General features: G+C 50.5%; 1 protein-coding gene across 1 annotated transcript; it reads left to right on the top strand.

Annotated features, from left to right (window-relative positions):
• The first annotated feature begins 3285 nt into the window (after positions 1–3285).
• MAFA (MAF bZIP transcription factor A) lies at positions 3286–5285 on the top strand. Its single transcript, XM_024218541.3, has one exon. It carries the CDS (start codon positions 3310–3312, stop codon positions 4189–4191), a length of 882 nt encoding a protein of 293 aa, XP_024074309.2. The 5' UTR covers positions 3286–3309; the 3' UTR covers positions 4192–5285.
• Positions 5286–20690: the final 15405 nt, after the last annotated feature.

Raw genomic sequence — 20690 nt, 5'->3', positions numbered from 1 at the left:
TACTTTAGTGTTCTTCCATCTGTAGATCTCAAAGCACTTTATAAAGCTGGGTAAGTATCTCATTATTCCCATTGCATCGGAGGGGAAACCGAGGCATAGCAGTGCAGTGACTCTCACAGGGTCATGCAGCCATTGGGCAGCAGAACTGGATGTAGCACCCAGTTCTCCTCTCCTTGCCAGTCATTCTGTCCCCCTGGTTCTCCTCCGTGCACCGCAGTATATGGCAGAGCAGAAACTACCCAGCTCTTTCACAGTGTGGACAACTTTGCAAGTTTAAGAGCCCTCAAGGGACCATCAGCCCCCTCTCCCACAGTCCCCTGCTCTATGGTTTTCAATATGTTTTGTTCATGGACCACCATGGTGAGCTCTGAAGCTCAGCCGTGCAGCGTGGATCATGGCTGGAGAATGGATAAGCTACATAAACAGTCCAGAGGACCCTGCACCTTCCAGTAGTGATCATAGAATCATAGAATATCAGGGTTGGAAGGGACCTCAGGAGGTCATCTAGTCCAACCCCCTGCTCAAAGCAGGACCAATCCCCAACTAAATCATGCCATCTGCAGTGTTCATGCCATGACTATAACCTGGCTTGGGACACACTGTGCTGGGATAATTTTCCTCCCTCAGGGTGGGATCCTTTCCCTAAATTGTGGAGAAACTCTATAGTAATGTCAGACCTGGGAGCTTCTGGTCATCTTCCCATGGACGCGCTTCCAGCCCCAAACCCTCAGTGCAGGCCAAGGGCTCTCTCCCCAAGCATGGTTTCTGGGAACAGAGTCCAGGTACGCTCCTGATTGGCCTCTCTGACACCAGGACCCCATTGCTTGTTCTGCCCGGCCTGCAGGGTGGACTGGCCACATGCATGGAACGAACGGGCACTCTTCCTGGAGCAGCAACAGACAAGGTCTCTGGGCCTTCACGCTGGGGTTCGGCCCCTGATCCTGACTCAGCTGTGTGGTGTGGGCAAAAAGAGATGAATCCCGACCTCGCCGGGGCGGCAGTGCGAAACGAACAGTGAATCGCCCCACTTGGAAATCCTGTCGTTATCTCTGTGAACTGACACTGATGAGGGGAATGGGAACTGCGTGGCTGTGTTATTTCCCCCCTGGCTAAATCTGGGGCTGTGGGATTTTGGCCAGTGGCTAGAGGATTTTTGGCACGGGATTTGGGGGGCGTGCCAGCCAGCCGCACCCGGGGAGCGGGTTTGGTGCTGGCCCAGGGAACGTGGGATTGATGGAGAGACAACCAGCCCTGCAGCGGGCTGGGTTGTTAGACTCTAATTCATGCGAAATCTGACACTGCAGATATTTGAAATCAATAAGCCACGTTCTGGGTTTTTCCCTTCTCTTTTGAGGGAGGGTTTTTCCTTTTGCTTGGCCGAGGCCTGGTAGGAAAGTTACAATTTGCTGAGAGCAAAGGCAGGGCATTTTAACCAGCTTACGACAACCCCAACGAACCCCCCTGCCAACACGTATGACATTGGAACTGCCTACCCTCAGAGGGGGAAGCCTTTGGTTACTGCAGTTTGTCAGCCTGTATGTATTGGTTGTGGGATTTGAGGCAGGTGGACTGGACCTGTGTGTGTGTGTGTGTGTGTGTGTGTGTGTGTGTGTGTGTGTGTGTGTGTGTAGAGGCAGGGCCTATATGTATGCCTGGGCTGCTTGCTGCCCTTTGGGGTACTGGGAAAAAATACAGTGTTGGGGTGTGTGTCAATTGGTGTGGCACCTAGTGTGTATTGAAATGTGTCTTGGATGTGTGCAATTTGTGGGTATTAAGATGTATGTGATATCTCCCAGTACACCTATGGAGCTAGATGCAATATGTGTATTGAAGTTTGTGTTTTTATTGTACAGAGCTCCAGGAATGCAGAGGGGGTGTGGGTGTGTGTGTGTGGGGGGAGGGAGGATGCATTGCCCTGCCGTGTGCACCTGTGTTGTGGTGTGTGGTTTGCAAGTCATTTTTACATCCCCATAGGTGCGTTGGGAGAACTGTGGGGCGTATCGGAGCAGGTGTCTTTGGGATTATAATTATTATGGGTAACAGCGTCACAAACGTGGACACACTTGGGGTGTGCCTGCCTGCTTATGTATTTGGGTTGGGGGGGGGGGGGGAGTGGCGTGAGGATGGGTGTGTATGGGAGGTGGGAGAAAGAGTGGCATTGACCTTTCCTGCAGGTGCACAGCAAGGTTAAAAAGTGAAAACCCAGTTTTACTGTCCTGGTAAAGGAGCACAGCTGGCTCTGAAAGGCCAAGAAATCTGTCTGTCTTGTCAAACTTATTTCTTCCCGTTGCCCCTGGGGCTGATGAATTCAAAGGGAGACTATTATTAGACTAGATCTTTGCATACAGTAAAATAAAAATGCCTGGGCTTGTGGCATGCATTTAAGGCTAAACTAATTGTTCAGAGACTCTCCGGGTGCCATGAGCCCTGGGCTCTGGATTTGCTGCGAGAACTGGGGGGGGGCTGGGGAGCAGAGTAGATTCCCAGCTCTATTTATGCTATTCCCGTGCATGGCCACTGGAGGGACCTTTCCCCTGCCCTCCCTTTCCCCTCCCTTACAGCTGTTCCCGCAGGAGACTGACAGCTGGCCCCAGGGTTGCTATAGGGATAGGCAAATCGCACTGGCTGTTATAGGTGGGGAGGCGGCTGGCCCCGCCCGGGGAGGCGGGGCCAGGCATTGCTCCCTATAAAAGGCAGAGTGCTCCATTCAGCACTCCAGTACTGGCGAAGCGGGGGCCGTGCCCGTGGGCGGTATCGCAGTGGGGCGCAGGGGAAGGGGGCCCCAGGCAGAGACCCCCGTCGGTGGCGATTGCCCAGCGTTGTGTCTTGGCGGGGGGGGGCATTGCACTGAGCAGTCAGCCTGGGGGGGGGGGGGGGGGGGTGCGGGCCATTGCCTGGGGGGGCGGGGGGGGGGTGGCAAGGCAGAGTTCGGGGGGCTCTTGTCTGCAAAGCCGGAGGCGAGAAGTGAGAGGCGGGCACCCAACAGCTACGGGTGCGAGAGCAGTTGTGCACCGTGCCCCTCCGATCCGGATTCCCCGGCAGCGCAACTTTTCCCTGAAGACCCCCCCCGAGCTCGCGTGGGTCGCTTCTCGCGTGGGTCGCTTTCTCCCCTCGCCCGCCTGCCTGCGGCTCCCCCCCCCCATGCGCCCGGTGCAACTTTCCCCGCGGAGCCCGTGAACGGCCCCAGCAATTCGATCCAGTCCGTAACCCGGCCCCGTCCCGGCTCCCCGCCTTGCAGGCGGGCTGCGCCGGGGAGCTCCCGGGCCCCGTGGGCGGGCGCAGCCCCGCGCCGCCGGGGCGTGGACTGAGATGGCCTCGGAGCTGGCCATGAGCGGCGAGCTGCCCACCAGCCCGCTGGCCATCGAGTACGTCAACGACTTCGACCTGATGAAGTTCGAGGTGAAGAAGGAGCCGCCCGAGGCCGAGCGCTTCTGCCACCGCCTGCCCGCGGGCTCGCTCTCCTCCACCCCGCTCAGCACCCCCTGCTCCTCGGTGCCTTCCTCGCCCAGCTTCTGCGCGCCCAGCCCCGGCGGGCAGCCGGGCCCCGGCGCCGCCCCGCACCCGGGCGGCGCCGGCAAGGCGCCGTTGGAGGATCTCTACTGGATGTCGGGCTACCCGCACCCGCTCAACCCGGAGGCGCTGAACCTCACCCCGGAGGACGCGGTGGAGGCGCTGATCGGCAACCCGCACCCGCTGCACGGCTACGAGGGCTTCCGCGGCCAGGGCTTCCCCGGCGAGGAGGCGGCCCCGGCCGGGCACCACCACCACCACCACCCGCACCACCACCACCCGCACGCGGCGCACCCGCACCACCACCACGCGCCGCACCCGCACCACCACCTGCGGCTGGAGGAGCGCTTCTCGGACGAGCAGCTGGTCGGCATGTCGGTGCGGGAGCTGAACCGCCAGCTGCGGGGCTTCAGCAAGGAGGAGGTGATCCGCCTCAAGCAGAAGCGGCGCACGCTGAAGAACCGGGGCTACGCCCAGTCCTGCCGCTACAAGCGGGTCCAGCAGCGGCACATCCTGGAGAACGAGAAGTGCCAGCTGCAGGGCCAGGTGGAGCAGCTCAAGCAGGAGGTCTCCCGGCTGGCCAAGGAGCGGGACCTGTACAAAGAGAAGTACGAGAAGCTGGCCGGCCGCGGCTTCCCCCGGGAGCCGCCCCCCAAAGCCTCGGCCGAGTTCTTCATGTGAACGGGGCAGGGGGGGTCCTCGCCCTCCCCAGCTCCCCCCCGGGACTCGCCCGCCGTCTACATAGAGGGGCCGGCTGCTGTACATAGACTCGTGTTTGTGTGTGTGTCTCCGGGCTCACCCAGCAGGCGCGCACCCCCCCGCTTGCGTCTCCTTCCCTGCCCGCCTGGGCTGCCCACCACGGCTTCAGCCCCGCGGCGAGCTCGCCTCCGTTCCAGCCGGAGCCCCGCGAGTCCCCCCCAGCGCCTCCTCCCGCCGTGGTACGTCTCTAGGACTTGGGGAGGCGAGGCAGCAAGGTGCGAGCCGCCTCCGAACACCGTCCCACGCTCACTCCCGAGTCTTAAAACATTGCGATCACGAAAACTTTAAAAAACAAACAAAAACCCCCCCAGATCAGACAAAGCTTTGGCTGGTGGGAAAGACAAACTGAACTTTCAAAGACTTGAAGCAATAGGGGGAAAAAATGAGCAAACCTCTGACATTTTTTTCTCTCTCCTGGAAAACTGGGTAACCAACCAAAATCGTTTGGGGGAGAAAAAGCGCATCCTAATGAAATCCTCCTATATCCTCTTCTTAATAACCGTACTCATTAATAAAGCCGCACCCAAGGAACTCCGCAACTTAGCTGTGGTTCGTAGAAGACTTTTTAAGCAATCCTGCATGCAGGACATGTATGGTATTTCAGTAATCTCCCCTTCTTTTCTACTAGAACAGATGAAGAAAAAGCATGAGCCAGTTTTTTTTTCTTGGTAATATTTTTGTTTGTTTTTTTCCCCCCCCAACGGTCAGTTTTTAGTTTGCAGCACTCTTTTGGGGTGCATCTTAAATAACAAATAGTCTTAACATGTTTGCAAAGTGATGTTTTCTCTCTCAGTGGAACAGTGCAGCAAAACACTCCCCAAAGGGACTGGAATATATCTCTTGGGACTTCAGACTCCAAAAAAGAGTTGAGTTGACCTGCTTTTTATCTCCTTCGTTTTCTTACTAATAATTCTTGTTGTTGTTTTAACAAGGAAACCTGAGCCAGACTTAACTTATTTAAAGGTGTCCACTTGTACATATGTAGAAATTTAGTTAGTTTTTTGCCCTTTTTTTTTTCTGAGCCTATATTTTATTTTGTTATTTAAAGAAAAAAAAAAAGTTAAAAAAAATCACAAGTCTTAATGAAAGTTTGTATGTAATAGCATGCAAATAATATAAGAATTAATTAATTTAATTATGTTGAAAAAGCCGAATGCACTATATACAGGAATCAATTGGATTAAATAATACTGTTTTATAGAGATTTAAAATTATCTATGCTGTTAAAAATATTGGGAAAAAAGTTAACATTCTAAGATGACCTGAAAGGCAATATAGTAATATATGGACTGCAATCAGTTGGCTGCTATATCACTATGCACCAGATTTATTTATTAACCCCTGGGAAACAATAATATTATTTTAACCTTGATGATTTTAAAAAAGAAAAGAAAATGCACATTATTTCTTGCAGAAAAAAAAAAAGCAATCTTGCAATTACGCTTTGTGTGAAAGTAAAAAAAAAAATGCATAACAGTTGGGGTTTTTAACAAGTTGCTTACTTTAAAAAAGGAAATCTTAGGGAAAACTGTAAAAGTCTTAAAAACAAACAAACCACGTGTGAACTTTGGCAACTGGTGCATTTTAGGTGCTGCTTGTGCAACGCATTTTAAATAACCAGTTTGTTTCAATTTCTGATGGTTTTAACTGTGTTGCATCAAGATAGAACTTATATTCATCTAGAGCTTCAGTTAAGTCTTTTTATATAAACTGCTGTTGAGCCTTGTGGGCTATTGCAACCTCAGAAACACCTATATCTTTTTTTTGTTTGTTCTTTGAATTGTTTCCTTTGTGTTCAGGCATCAATGCAAAAATTCATTTTAGCTTTCATTTGCTACGGACGAACGAAAAATAAATCTCTTTAGACATACCTATCTCTTTTTGCCTTCCTAGTTTTTGTAGGGAGGGGACATCATTTGAAATTTTTGCACTGGTGACAGTGGTGATTGTCTCTTTCGGATTAGATGTTTGGGGGAAATTAAAGCACACTCGTTTCTTTGCTTTGTGTACCAGAATGAAATGTGATGGATTAATCCAAATGTGGATTTGAGTTTAAATACAAAGGCAGGGAAATATATGCAACTGCAAACCTTGGACTGAATGAATAGTTAGGAAATTATTTTAACTTTGTTTTGGTGGCTATAGATGAAACAGTGTAAACTCCCACATTAAAAATTCGTTTTGCAGTTTAAAAAACTAACCCAAAAAATTGATATATTTGGAAAGCATGGTAAAAATTGACACTTTTTTTTTTTTAAACAAATGCATCAATATTTTGTCCATTTTTAAAGATGCACTTTCTTATTCTTCTGGATGATGTTTAGCTTTCTAGTTTAGTTTAAAGGACAGCACTTTAAAAATACAGTTGGTGTGTTTGGAGAAGCAAGATATCAATGGTAAAAAAATATGTTTAGGCTCATAATTTTTCGTCCCAAGTTTTCATCTATGGGGGAAAAATTTTGAAAACATTTTAGTGCTATTTCTGGTACTTTTTCATTTCCAAAGATTTGGTGTGAAATAATTTTAAAACCTCACCGTTTATTAGCCTGATTTATTTTTTGTTTAAATGCTGAAAAATTAAATTTTGGGAGAGAGTCCTTGGAATTAAGTGGTGGTTTTACACTTTGAAAGAAAAAAAAATCAGAAACACTTTATCTGAATCATTCAATATATGGGATAGGCGTTATTTAAAAGGTTTGTTTTTAAAAAGGACTATTCAATTGAACATTTTTAAGTGCATGTTTTCCATCTCCATTTTAATTTTCAGAGTGCTGAGATTTAGAATGATAAAGGATTTGATCAGAAATCGGAGCATTTTTTCCGCACTTACCAGTGAAATCATTTTCTTTTTAAACAAAGAATTATTTCCACACCAAATGAATGCGCTCAATAGTGTTTAATGCTGTCTCTCTCTCATACCCAAATCAGTCCATTGACTGACTTTTATTTTAAATGGCAATAAATAGTTTAATTTCCTCTCTTGGATCTTGTTTAAGAATTTTTAATTAAAAAAAAAAAAATCCTCCCCAAACTAATATGTTAAACTGCACTTTAAAAATAGAAGAACAAGCAGTGAATGGCTTTAAATTACTATAAAATGACCAGAAATATAGTGGATTTAATTTGTTTGTTAAACATGCCTGTGGTGGCGATCCTCACGGGAGGGAATCTTTTGGGTGCCAATTAAAATCCCCACCCCCCCCCCCCCCCGGTCCCTTTTTCAGAGTCTGATTTTTGAATTGTTCCCCAGTTTCTCTGAGTCTGGTGGGCTTGCTTTAGACTTTGTGCTGCTCTCACTTTGCAGATGCGAAATGGATCGCTGGCTGGAGGCTTTGGTTCCATTTCAGGGTGCAGAGTTGGAAAGCCGTTCCCCGAGGAGAGTCTCCTTGGCCTGGAGGAAGAAGGGTTTTTTTGCTTGAGGGAAGCTGAAATGGACGCTTGGCATCTGTTCGGCATCGCACCAGTTTTATTTAATGGGAGGGGAAAATGGCAATAAATGTGACGCTGGGACTGAGGATGGAGGGTGAATGGGAGCGTGGCAATGCTGCTGGTGAAGCTGCCTGCCTGGCACCTTTTATAGATCAGTCACAGAAGTTAAAGATGGGAAAGACTGATTAGCTCATCCAGTTCATTCTCTTGGCCAGGACAGGCTTGGTCTGTATTGTTCTTTTCCCTAGTGCTTTATCCAGCCTAGTTTATCTAACCCAAGCGAGGGGGCATCCACCCTGAATACTCCGCCTAAATTTCTCCCCTTGTTAATTTCCCTTCCAGTTCGATCCCCTCCCACTGTCCTAAATATTGTGGGCATTTCTCTCCTCAAATCGTTCAGCTCCTTTTTAGGCAAATATTTGTTGCCTCATGATATGGACAGTTAGCGAGATTCCTGACGTCTCAAAGCACTTTTTTTGTGGATTTGCAGGCGCCCTGTGTGAGTGAGTGTGTGTGTGTGTGTGTGTGTGTGTGAGAGAGAGAGAGATTGTTGTGTGTCCGCTACAGACTAGATCGGAATCTCGAAATCCAGAGGTTTAATATCCACAGAGAGAGAGATCCATATGCTATATAGATAAGGGCCTAATCCTGATTCTGCTCCGACATCCTGGTGAATTTTGCTACTGACTTCAGTGGGAGCCGGATTGGGCCCTGAACATATAGAAAGACGCTCTCTAGGAAAGTAAAAATGTAAGATTCCTGCAAAACCTGCCTGTGCAGGTTGAGCACGCGAGTATCCCTGGCAAAGATGGGGGGAAACGCGTCAGTCAGTCCATCCCAGAATTGTTTTCTGTCTTCTTGGTGTCTTTTTGCCATGTGGAAGCCGCCCCCCCCCCCCCCCCCCCACACACACACACCCCACGGGGATTCGGACACTGTTAATGGCATGGTTTCTCTCAAATGGACAGGGCAGGGTAGGTGTAATTTGTGCTGGACTTGGGTCAGTCGTTCGGATTTGATGAACGGCCGCAAGTGTTAACAACGAGGAAGCCTTTTGGGAAGGAAACTGGCGCTGTTTCTTTTAAAGCAAGGGAACGGATACCAGCTTTGATCATCGAATTTCGTCTTGTCAATTGCACCACTTGCTGCTTTGCCTATTTTTTTGTTTTGTTTTGGTTCAGGGCCCTTCCCTGGTGGTGATGACCCTGAAGCCTTTTTTTTTTTTTTAATTCTAGTTTAATTTCCCCATTTCATTGTGAGACGGTGACTGTGGGTTGTCAGATCCCCAACGTTTACTTAGTCTATGCTGGGTCCCAAGCCCCTGCAGTAGAAGTCCCTCGTAATTCCCCTGCATCTTTCCACCCTTAACCCCCACCTCTGCGTTTTCAGCCAGCAGTCCCGGCCCAAGCCAGTGGGTGTTACTAAATAAGGAGAGCGGAAAAGTTGGTGAGGGAAAGGGGTTTCACTCTAGGAGAGGGGCTTCCCGCTCCCCCACCATAATGACTTGAGACTCATTAGCTCCGAAGCAATAACTCTTTAGGCGAGCGACTGAAAATGAAGCTGCTTGACAGCAGCCCGATTGGAGTTGATAGGACTTTAAAAGTGTGTCTCTGAAAACAAAGGCTAGGAAAGTTTTCACACCCACAAAGAAGGGTTTTGTAATATTGCCCGTCTCTGGGCTAGATCGTCTTCCGGTGAAAATTAGGTTGGCTCCATTGTGGATCTGACTCTCTGTTTGGATTGTGTCCCATGTGATCTATCCGCTGTGTGTGTGTGTACATGGTCCTCCGTGAATCATGTACACTTACCCCCTTGCACTCGACTGAGATCAGTTAACTTCACATTTGGCAATTTTACTGTGGGTGCGTGTGCGCATATGATATTCAAGCATTAATTAACTCCATGGATTCCCCATTACAATCCAGTCTTTTTTAAGTAGAGTACCGGTCATTCAGCTGTCTATAGACCAGTCAATAGTCACTTAGTCTAGTTGCTTATTGAGTGAGAATATCTTGTGCTCGGATAGGCCCAGGAACTGTGACTACTTCTTCCGCAGAAGGAATAGTTGAGTTGCTTTTTGGCCGTTTTCTAGCTTGAAATCTATCGGCGTATATTTCTCCCCTCTGTTACATGCGATTTAGTATTAACATGACTGTCTTCACTCCCCCATCACACCCCTGCTCAAGTGCATGGCCCACAGGAGCAGAATAAAAGACCAAATACAATTTAATCCGGTTCAATCCGGACTTGCTTGCGCTTCATCTCTGGGCTGAGCTGGGACCATGCTTCCCAGATCACCCAACGAAACCACGAGCCCTTAGAGCGTCTGAGTGAGCGGAAATCTTGACTTACACAGTGACTCCATTGTACCTTTTGGGTTAAAGTGTGACAACTCCCTTTTCCGTGCCCCCAAGTCCGATGGACATTGGTGGCGGTCTCCCTGCTGTAGTGCGTTCTCTGTGACAACGGCGGTTGGCGTTAGCATATTATGGTAAGCTGAGGGCTATCCGAGGAACTGCGGGACATGAAGTTAATTGATCTCAGCGGAGTGTGTGTGTGTGTGTGTGTGTGGGGGGGGGGGAATGTAAATGATTTGTGTAAGGCGATGTGGCCTCATTTCAGAGAATGGGGTTTCGGAGAAAAGACATTCCGAAAATCGAGGTCTGATCCAGACACAGCGTCGGCGTGGGTCATGCCTATGCAGGGCACGGTAGCGACACAACTTGCCTATATATGTGTGTATATGCCCCATATATTTATAGACACACGCCAAGCGGACTGGTACGCTAGTCAATTACCGAAATCTTCCGGTTTAATTTTCAGAGTCCAGCTCTGCCTGGCACAGGGCAGGGGGAGTGTGTCGAACAATTCCTGCCTCGTTACTGGCACACACAAGAGAGGCAGTTACGTAAACAGTGGCATTTTCCATCCCGTCTCTCTGTGTATATTCATGCGCTCTATTTATTTCTTATTAGTAAGGGGCAAACCCTGCCCCCCGCCCCGTCCTTGAGAGTTGTGGTCCCTCTCCCTCTCTCTTTGAATCTTTAGCTCTGGAGTGCCCCCGTTCACTTGCTTTGTTTTTGAACTGGGTAATTTGGGGCCAAACCCGCTGGGAGGAAGTAACAGGAATAAAGCTCGAGGGAATGGAGCAAATCAGGACACGGCCCAGTGAAAGAGGAACTGCGTCGAGTCAGGTCAAAAACCCAGCTCGCCGGCCACCCCGGGATACAGGACAGCCCCGTGCAATGCACAACGCATTCGTTCGCAGGGCAGAAACTCCTGGGTTTTAGCTCATGGTTAGGCTTCCTGGCTCCAAGTGCTCCCATCGTCACTTGGCCTGCGTGATGGTTGCTGCTTTTCTCAGCACACTGACAAAATATCCCGTGGGAGTGGGCCCGATTCTGCTCCTGTTGAAATCAATGGGAGTTTTGCCATTGATTCTGACGGGAGCGGAGCTGAGCCCAGGTGCATTTCCTGAGCAGCCCGAGAGATTTGAGAAACACCCAGTGATTTCTCCTTTCTGGGCCTTCTCTGTGCATGGCCTGAGCTCTCAGTGCTGGGGAATGGGCACTGGCCTCCTGCTTCAGAGTCTGGGAACCAGGGGGTCAGGGCTGAAATGTTTCTGCCCCTATGTTGATGCCTGTTTATTCACCAGCACCCACCTAACGAACGCAGGAGCCTTTTGTGGGGGTCTGATTCTTGCAGCTCTGCTGGGTGGGGTGGGGGGAATGTGTCTAATAATTTTTAGCAATTTCCACCGCTAGATCTCAGACCACTTCACAGGGGCGGGTACCCACCGCTGCCCCATTTTACAGATGGTGAAACAGGCAAGAGAAGATGAAGTGAGTTGCCTAAGGCAACACGGCAAGTCGGTGGGCAAGCCAGGAATAGAAGCAAGGCCTCCTGACTCCCTGCGGAAATGGAACGGGAACATATCAGCTCCCACCCAGTGCAGTCGGCCTCTCGGCGGCCCTAGAGGGGGTGCCATGGTACGCCAGTTCCCTGGGGCTTGCCCCTCACTTTGCCGACCCACCCGACTTCCGAGAAGGTTGTTGACAAAAGCGAGTCCTAGCTTGCACGGCCAAAGGTGATGGTGTCGTCTGACCCCCTGTGTAACACAGGCCCGAGAACGGCTCCCAGTCATTCCTAGAGCAGGTCTTCTAGGAAAACAGCCAAGTAATCCACCGTGCTCCAGTGGCGAGTAACCCCACTCTCTGCTAGAAACAGCCCTTGGTTTTCACCTACCCAGGAACCCCCTTTCCCAACTGCGTCTAAGCTGCTCTTTAAGTCACTGTCCTTTTTTGGCCGGCGGGCGAGAGGCTGGGAGGCTTGTCCATGTATCCAAGACCCCCACGACTGAGTTCCGGACAGGTTCCAGGGGCAGGCCTGGTGCGGGGGGAGGGGAGAGGAGGCGTTTGGGGAGATGACCAGTCCCCTTGCAGCAGCAGCTGTGCCTTTTTGGTCTCTGGTTTATTTTTTTCCCAGTGTTGTCCCTGAAACTTGCCTCCAAAAAAGGAAAGGGCTGTGACTGTGTGGTGTGCCCATGTGTGGGGCAGGGCGGGTGCCCTGTGGATTCCTCTCTGGCCTTGCATCCCAAGCATGACCTTGGAGCAGGAGTCGCGTTGTTCGCGCCGGGCTGTTTCGGAGTTGCCTTGCCGCCAATAGCGGCTGGTGAGCCAGCCTCAGACGGATTCAAATGGAGTTTGAGGCAAAGGTTCCAGCCAGGCCTAACCAGACTCTGATCCTACGGAGATGGAAGGAAGCCTGCTAGTCACCACCACCTTCCCTAGCAGTCCGGGATTGGGCCCTACGCTCTAGTCTCGCTTGAGACACTGAAAACAAGACAACATCCCGGCTACGTTTTCTTCAACCTACTTTGCCCAGCCCTACCCCCCTCTCGCTACCGGGCTGTCCCCTGGCCTCGCATTAGAAAGCACCTTCCAGGCTGCAATTCAAAACCGATCACAAGCGTCAGCACAACCACAAACAACTGCCTGGTTGTGCGTAGACGAGCGTAACCCCTCAATGCTGCCGCAACTCTAGACCTGCCTGTTTCAGTCCTGAGTTAATGTGATGCCTTTGCATACAGGATAAAGAAAGCATACGCCACGTTTTCCCCCCGTTAAACTTCAGCAGGCTGGCGCGTGGGCCAGTCTCTCGGGTCGCCGGTTTCCTTAGGAGTCTTAGGGTGAGGGCGGGAACTGAGACTTTTTCCCAGAGAAATAGAAGGGCTTCCATGCCAATGGCTTAAGGACAGGGCTTAATTTGTAATGAAAGAGGTGCCAGGGATAAAGCAATTTATTGACTTTCATAACTGACGGCAAGCCTAGAGGTGCCGGGGCTATGAACTTCCAAGCCTAGAGGTGCCGGGGCTATGAACTTCCAAGCCTAGAGGCGCCGGGGCTCGGCCCAGGCATGACCCAGCACAAATTAAGCCCTGTTTAATGAACCTAGTGCCGATATGCTTTGACACAGAGGCGAGTGGTTGTGTCTGAAACATGGTGCTTCCAAAATTCAAACCCCTCCGCTGTCCGTACAGTTTTGTTGATTTTAACCACAGGGAGGTGGTTTGGGGCTGGCACAAGACTATTTAATGTCTTTTATTTGAAATTGCAAACGACAGTTTGACAGGTATGAATCTCCCAACGCACGGAGCGATGCCAAGAAATGACCCAGTAGAATGAATAGCCACCACTTCCCCCACCCTAACCCCCGGGAGTGGAACAGTTCAGCTAAAAATTCTTTTTGCCCGAGTTGGGTCAGTGTATTACAGGTGGCAGATTCGGATCCACCTCTTCAATTTCTCTCCTTCGTAGACAACAGATTCTTCTTTCCTCCGCTGTGTAATGCCAATAATAAATGGAGGTGAGGGTGAAATCACATCTATAAAGCGTGTGTCCCCCTCCCTCTCACGACAAGCTAGAAAGTCCCAAACCACACTGGATGCCTCTCTTAAGGGATGTAAATCTCATTTGGGGGTTAGAAAAATACAGGGGTTTCCGCTGCCTTCTCCAATTCTCCCCCCCCCCCCCCAAAGGCACGGTCCCTGTTCTCCCCCCCCCTCCCCCTTCCTCATTTGCTGCGCTTCCCCCCCCCCCGATATTAGTTGTGTATTTTGCCTGTAAGATCATCCCCCTTCAGCATTTTCTCCCTAGCGACAATATTATGACTATCGTGAGGTATTGTATATGCCTGCACACAGACAATATGCTGGAAGAAGTCTCTTGGGTCATTAGGCTTTCTTCTCTTCTCCCCCCTTCCCCCCCCAATCTATCGCCAAGTTTTCCATGTGTAAAAAGAGCCTTGTGTCCAATGCACAAAACTGCTTGTGCAAATTGTCCTTGGAAAACACCCCAACTATGTGAGCGATTTTCCAGGCAAACAACGGTATGTGCATTCTCAGCTTGCTCCCCTAGGCCTGGGTGTCCCGCCCTCCCCGAACACACATGCCCACAAGCTCGAGAGCGGCTAGCGAGCTGGTGCGCACACATCTGTCCATCCGGAGCAGAGGGGAATTGGTTTGAGCGCCTCCTGCTTAATCCACCAACAGCCGCTGGTTCCCCAGAGTGCCGCTGCCTGGGAGTTTGGTGCAGGCCGCGCGCGGAGTGTGATTTATCCTCCCCTATAGATTGTGTGGAACTACCCTGATGTGGTCCAGTCGTGGAACAGGCTGCAGCGAGTTACCAGCCCCTCCCTTCTGGCCATGCACCCAGCTCTCGCTGCGGCTTCGCTTCCTTCTTCCCCCTCGAAATCCTGCCCGAGTCAGCTCCTGGGGGTTTGGCCAGCCTCCCTGTTGAAAATAGCCCCCTTAATAATCCAGCCCTGAGTCCGGCTCTTGGAATGGAACAATATTATTTTAAGCTCTCCTGGCTGTCGACGGGAGCCAGCCAAGATCCTGGCCTGGCTCGGCCCCAATGCAGGGCAAGCGGCGCTCCAGTTTGCAGAGAATTCTCCTGCTGTCTGTGTCCCCCGCCCCCTCCGTGGAGGGGGACAGGCGGGGTGAGTTTTGCAGCCTCCTTGGCAGGCCGCACAGCCTTTGGCAGCTGCTGGAGTCCTGACGGGCCGGGGGAATTCTTCGGGCCTGAACAAGCGAGGCTGGGATCCTGCTCTCCGCACACTCGCCCCACGCAGAGAGCAGATTCTGGGCCCCGTTGGGGGTGGGGAGGGGAAGCACTCCGTTTAACCCTTGGAGCGCCACTGTCTGGGTCGGTCAGACGAGACCTTAAAAACCAGCGTCCTGGGGATCCATGGCTCTGAGTGTGGGCGTTCGAGGGCTTTCCCCTGTGTCCTGGTCTGGATTTCCCCTCCCGCTCAGAATGCTGGCCACCTGGCTGCTCCATGCCGCCCGCGGGGTGGCTGCGTTTCCCAGCTCCCCGGTGGCCCATGGCTGCGGGCGGAAAGGCGCTGTAGAAGCAACGGCCAGAGTGGGCGCGGTTCACAGAGGCCACGTTGACCCCTGGGCTCTGAGCGCCGGCGGGAAGGCGAGCGTTCAGATGCTCCCAGGGCCTTTATCCGCTTCGGGCGGGGATGGGGCAGGCGAATGACAATGCCCCCGAGTTTGAGCCCAATTCCAGGTCGGTGTGTGAGGTTCCCATCAGGTCGCTCTCCCCAGGCTGGGTCTGAGCGAGGGGCTGCGAGCAGCAGTTGCCCTTCAGAGCTCGGTTCCCAAGGGCTCCTTGCTGCTGGCTTGTAAGTTCCCTCGGGAATCCTCTCCCTGGATATTAGCCTGCAGTGTCCATGTTTTTGGCAGGGCTAAGAGGAGCTGTGACCGTCCTCATTGCCCTGGATCATGTGCCTCCTGCCACCTAACCCCGCCTTGGGCAGTGTCTTCTTCCCTCACCCTCCCTAGCTAATCACTAGCCCCCGCCACTGTCCGCACAGGGGTAGTGCTGCAGGAACAGCATCACCTGCAATGTCACCCATGCCAAAGGGGGCCTCAATTTCCCCCGAGCGAAGCCGTCATGCGGAAGGGGCGGTAGCCCCTCTGGTTTCCCTTCATCTCGTGCTTCGCTTTGGAAGAGCCCTAGGGGACTTTGGAGTTTGCAGCGTTCTTGTGCGTTGCACGTCCGTCTGCCGGGGCGCAGGCGGAGCACGGGGTGAGTGGTGTTGGTGGAGCAATGAGTTGGGGGCATCTCTCTGACCTGGACCCCGTGAATGTGGCTCTGTCTTGTTGCAGAGAGAGTGGAGTGAGCACGCCATGGCTGTGATGGTAATGCAGGAGACACCTGTCACGGACTCACAGATCATGCCCACTCTTGGCCCCGTGCGGTCCGTGAGGGGTGCCCTTTTCAGTGAGGGGGTCCACTCTTTCTTGGGATCAGGCCCCTCCACCTCCTGGAGCCGCACCTCTCTGAGCCATAGCACGTCTGTCTCTTGCTGTGGGCCCCCTCAGGGAGTCCACTCGCTCTGGACCCCCGGGGCCTCCACCCCCTAAAGGGGTTGATGCAACCCTGTTCTCTAGCCCGGAGTCACTCTCGGCCAGCGTAAAACAGGAGGGTTTATTGGGCATTGAACACAGCACAGGAAACTCTCAGGGCCTCAGGCCCCTGAACCCGGGTACCTCAGTTGAAGAGTAAAATGTGCACAGTGGACAAGGCACCCTGAAACTGGTGAACTAGAGGGCCACACGCAGACGGGGCCTGTGCAAATTCTTCCAGCGGAGCCAGCCTGCCCTTCCAGTCCTGGGCTCCCCTCCCTACTCTGCCAATACTTCCTGAGCCTACCCTGCCCCATCCCCTGCTATACCAGCCCAGGGCTCCCCCAACTCTGCCGCCCACCCCCTGCTCCTCCCGTCCTGGAGGCTTTGTTGGAGAGAGACTGCCAGGCATGGTGACTTGATGGTGTCTCTTAGGGGCTGGCCAAAAATCCCCTGGGGCCCAGATGGGGTGGCCCCATAAGTCATTCCCACTGGCAGCCACGCTCCCTCGTTGAGCTGAGGACTCGAGTGGACTGAGGCTAGTCCTCCGCATGTTGGAGTCAGCGTGGAGGACTAAGACGTCTTAGAGCTGACAGGAGTGCTCTCCAGCATTCCCTGCATGTTTGCATCAGGCTGCTGCGTAGGCCGGGCCTGTTTTCATCCTCCCTCGGGCTGCCACTCTGAAGGATGCTCCTTAGGGCTTTGAACGCCCGGCGTCAATGGGAGCGAGATCAGGCCTTAGAGACTCAGCCCAGCGGCTGGGTCATTTCAAACTAGGATGGACGAAGCACCGGAGAAAGCGCCGTAGGGAACTCTCCTGCGGATGACTGATGACGAACGTGGCTTCTTCCATGGGAGGCTTTTCTAGGGCTTTCCAAGCTTTCATTAAGCCTCACCAGAGGTGTGGAGAGCAATTTTAAAGGGCCACTGTCAGCTTAAAATCACAGGCCAGATCCCCAGCTGGTGTAAAGGGACATAGCTCTACCGAAGTCAATCCAGTGCTGCTCCCTCACGCCAGCTACGGATCTGGCCCCCCAGACTGTGAATAAATGGATTGTTTCCCCTGCGTAACGGGCATCACCTTGTAGTACTGAAGTGGAAAAGACTCTAAACGTTCAGTTTTATTTTTCACTGTGTCTGCCCTTTGCACGTCTCCGCCTTTGGACAAGGGAGAGCAGTGACGTCAGTTTCACGCTGGTTTACGATCAGTTTCACCTTCTGGTTGGGTGTCCTGCAGTTTATTGGTTTAAACAACTGCTTTCAGATCTGTGCTGAGGTGTGGAAACCTTTGGGCTGGTCCTAGATTGTAGAACAAAATTAAATTGTTGCACATGGAGGAACTGGGACTTGGAGAGGTGAAGTGACGTCTCCAAGGTCAGGCTGTAGGTAGGTCCGTGATAGAGCGAGGAGTAGACCCAGATCTTATGACTTCCACTCCTGTACTTTAACCACAGGAGCAACCCAGCCTTGCCTATTGGATCTGACTAAATGACCTAACTGAGCTTTCCCATCTCAAATGTCCGTGATGCTCTGAGACGGTGCATCGTGAGCGTGCGCTAAATATATTGTTCTCTGTGTGCAAAACACGTCATCTCGCACGAATAATTAGACAAATCATTGATACCCAGATTTTGCAAATAAGCAGACAACCAAGATAAAACAATCGATGATGCACCACAAAATACACTTTGCTCGTTCATTTGCCAAGTGTAGCTTCAGTTTTAATTATTGATACTAATATTCCCTAGTTATACGACTGAATGTACTGCAGTGTATTTTGCAGAAGTCATGACGTCTTAGTAAAATGAGAGCATACTACGACACTCGGCTATTAAATTGTTGCCGAGAAGCAGGGCGAGGAGGCTGTTTGGGATACGTGGATTATGGAACTTGTGAACTCGAGAAGACTGAATAAACACTAACGAAGTTTGATCGTATATTATAAAATTATTTTAACTGCTAATGGTGATGGGGTTGTTTACGAACTGAGTTATACTGATGTAAACCTGGAGTATAACTCCATTGGCTTCAGTGGAGTTACTCTGGATTTAAACCAGCATAACTGAGACCAGGAGCTGGCCAATGAGAGAGTATGTATTTGTGTATATAACCCTGAGATGCTGTTTTGATTACGTATTTTGCCCTACACACTTTTTTAATTTTCTCCAGTTCTTTGAATTCTGTTTTCGTTTAGATATTGTTTTTACACCTCCCCACAGCATGCCTGCCTCCTACCCCCCGCCCCCCATTATTTATACCTAAAAAACAAACTGTCAGACACGTGAGACATGTTGCTTTGTGGCCTGTCGAGAAACAGAGTTAATTTGATTTTGATTGATCGTGGGTTTGAGAGGTGTTCGTTTCATCAGTTTTCAAACAGACCTGTGGCAGTCTGCAGGTCGGTCTGTCTGTCTGTCTGTCTCTCTCTCTCACTATATGCAAACCAATGTTTAGCAAAGCGCACCACTATGTGTCCAAGGAGGAGGGCATCAAGCAGACTTGCAGTTAGGACCAGTTCTGCTGCACTAACCCAATAAGTTGTAAATCCACAAACAGGCAACACCCCTTCAAGAAACAGGGGGTAGCCGTGTTAGTCTGTATCTACAAAAACAACAAGGAGTCCGGTGGCACCTTAAAGACTAACAGATTTATTTGGGCATAAGCTTTCGTGGGTTAAAAACCTCACTTCTTCGGATGCATAGAGTGAAAGTAAAGATATTTATGGAGAAAAGGGGCCATAAAGTAAATGCAAATGGTAGAAGATATTTGGTCCAAAGTTCTTTTTTTTTTCCCCATCAGCCTTCGAGGGAAACTCTCAAGGAGTCTAAATGAAAACAAAAGTTTGACACCTAAACAGTTTTTAAAGAATAAAAAACCTCTTGACTTTTTTAAAAAAATGGTTGTTTGAGAGTAAGTGAAGTTATTTGTAGATGGGGCGAGAACTGAGCCTTCTTTAGCTGTCCTGTAACCTGGATCATCCCTTGGACCCAGGTGTCATGTGAATCAGAAAGTGAAACTGACCATGAAGTTGGTCAGGCTAGCTTTTCTGTCCATACTGAGTGAAGAACAAAGGGTGAACAAAATACAACTCTAATGGGCTTTTTTGTAAGATTCTTTCTGTTTTAATAATCTCAGCTGAGTTTAGTAACCAATAGGGAATTTTCCTGGAAAGCCCTTTTATTTTATTGTTGCTTTAGGCACACAATAAACACAAATAAGTGCACTGTTTCCAACCCTAGACACTAAACAATCATGAGCCTGGCCCTGCAAAATCACGGCATTGGCTAAAAAAGCATGAAATTAAAAAACTCACATTCTGAGTTGTTTTCATTTACCTTCTTGTTTTGAAACCCTTAGGAAGCACTTGAGTCACATTTTTCCTTCCTTAAAAAATGAAACTCCCATATATTCCCATGACTCCAGCAGCTGGGGCTTGCAGCACTGTAGTGGTTCCATTTGTTTATAATAATCTATCTGTCCAATCTATTCTGCACCCATTGTCGTGGTACAATATTTCAGCATCTTGTCCAGTTGGGTGATCCTGAACAAGGAAGAAGAGGCCACACGTGAAAATGGAAGATAAACGTGGAGACCAACATTTTCAAAGGTAAGTGCCTGGAATGACTTCCTTCCTCTGTTTAGATTGCAAGGACTGGCTCTTAAGCCACGTCTACACGGCACACTTCTTTCGGCAGCGGGCAGGAGAGTACGTACTCGGGTGGCCCCCCCAGTATAGGTTTAAGTAGCTCTGTGGATGGTGAGGCCTGGCTGAGTAGAGAACAGGCTCTACCAGCCCACTTCCTGTCTACACTGCTGTTTTTAGCTGGTTGGTGTCCTGCTGCCTCCCTGCTGCAGAAAAAGCCTCCGGCAGCAGGGACAGGCTTCAGCAGTGGGGAAGAGCCTGTCGCTGACACGTTAGTACACACCGCAGCGTGGATGCAGCCTGCTTTTCACTGCCATGTGTAGCTACACGTATCCTACACGCCACCGGAAGTGGTGTGTGGGGTAGACGTAGCCTTCCTCTGTGTGTGCAGTGCTCAGTGTAATGGGGTCGCGCTCTGGGCTGTGGCTTCTAGGCACGGCTGCGATACAAATCATGACTAATGTGCCTGAGTACGAATTTACGTGCCTAACGTTAGCCATCTACATTTGATAACTGTGTGTTCCGAGCTGCTATTACTATATCGCCCAAAGCAAGTGAGGTGCTTTACTGACCATGAATACAGGGTCCCTGCCCTGAAGGCCTTGCAAGTCTATTTTCTGTTTCCTAAAATGCCCCAATGTAGATAGGGATTTGTCTTTAAATAGTATAAAGTCTTGCTAGGCAGCTCTTGAAAAGTAATCTGGTATTTTTAACAGAGGGAATCCGAGTTTGCGTTTGTCCTGTGTGAATCCAGTATGCGACACATGCACATGGTGTTTTGAATGCCCTCTAGTGGTAATATTATGTACACATTTCTCGGTATTGGAAATGGCCTTTTATAACTTATTTATCTGGAATCCATAGTGGAAAGATCCGGGGAGGGGGGTGTATATTTGCAGCTGGGAGGAATAAAACTGGTTACTTTTTAGTAGC

Source organism: Terrapene carolina, unplaced genomic scaffold, assembly GCF_002925995.2.
Source record: "Terrapene carolina triunguis isolate 2854851 unplaced genomic scaffold, T_m_triunguis-2.0 Scaffold58, whole genome shotgun sequence".
Classification (NCBI taxonomy): domain Eukaryota; kingdom Metazoa; phylum Chordata; order Testudines; family Emydidae; genus Terrapene; species Terrapene triunguis.
The sequence above is the reverse complement of the archived record's forward strand: the minus strand, read 5'-3'. Positions and strand labels throughout refer to the sequence as shown.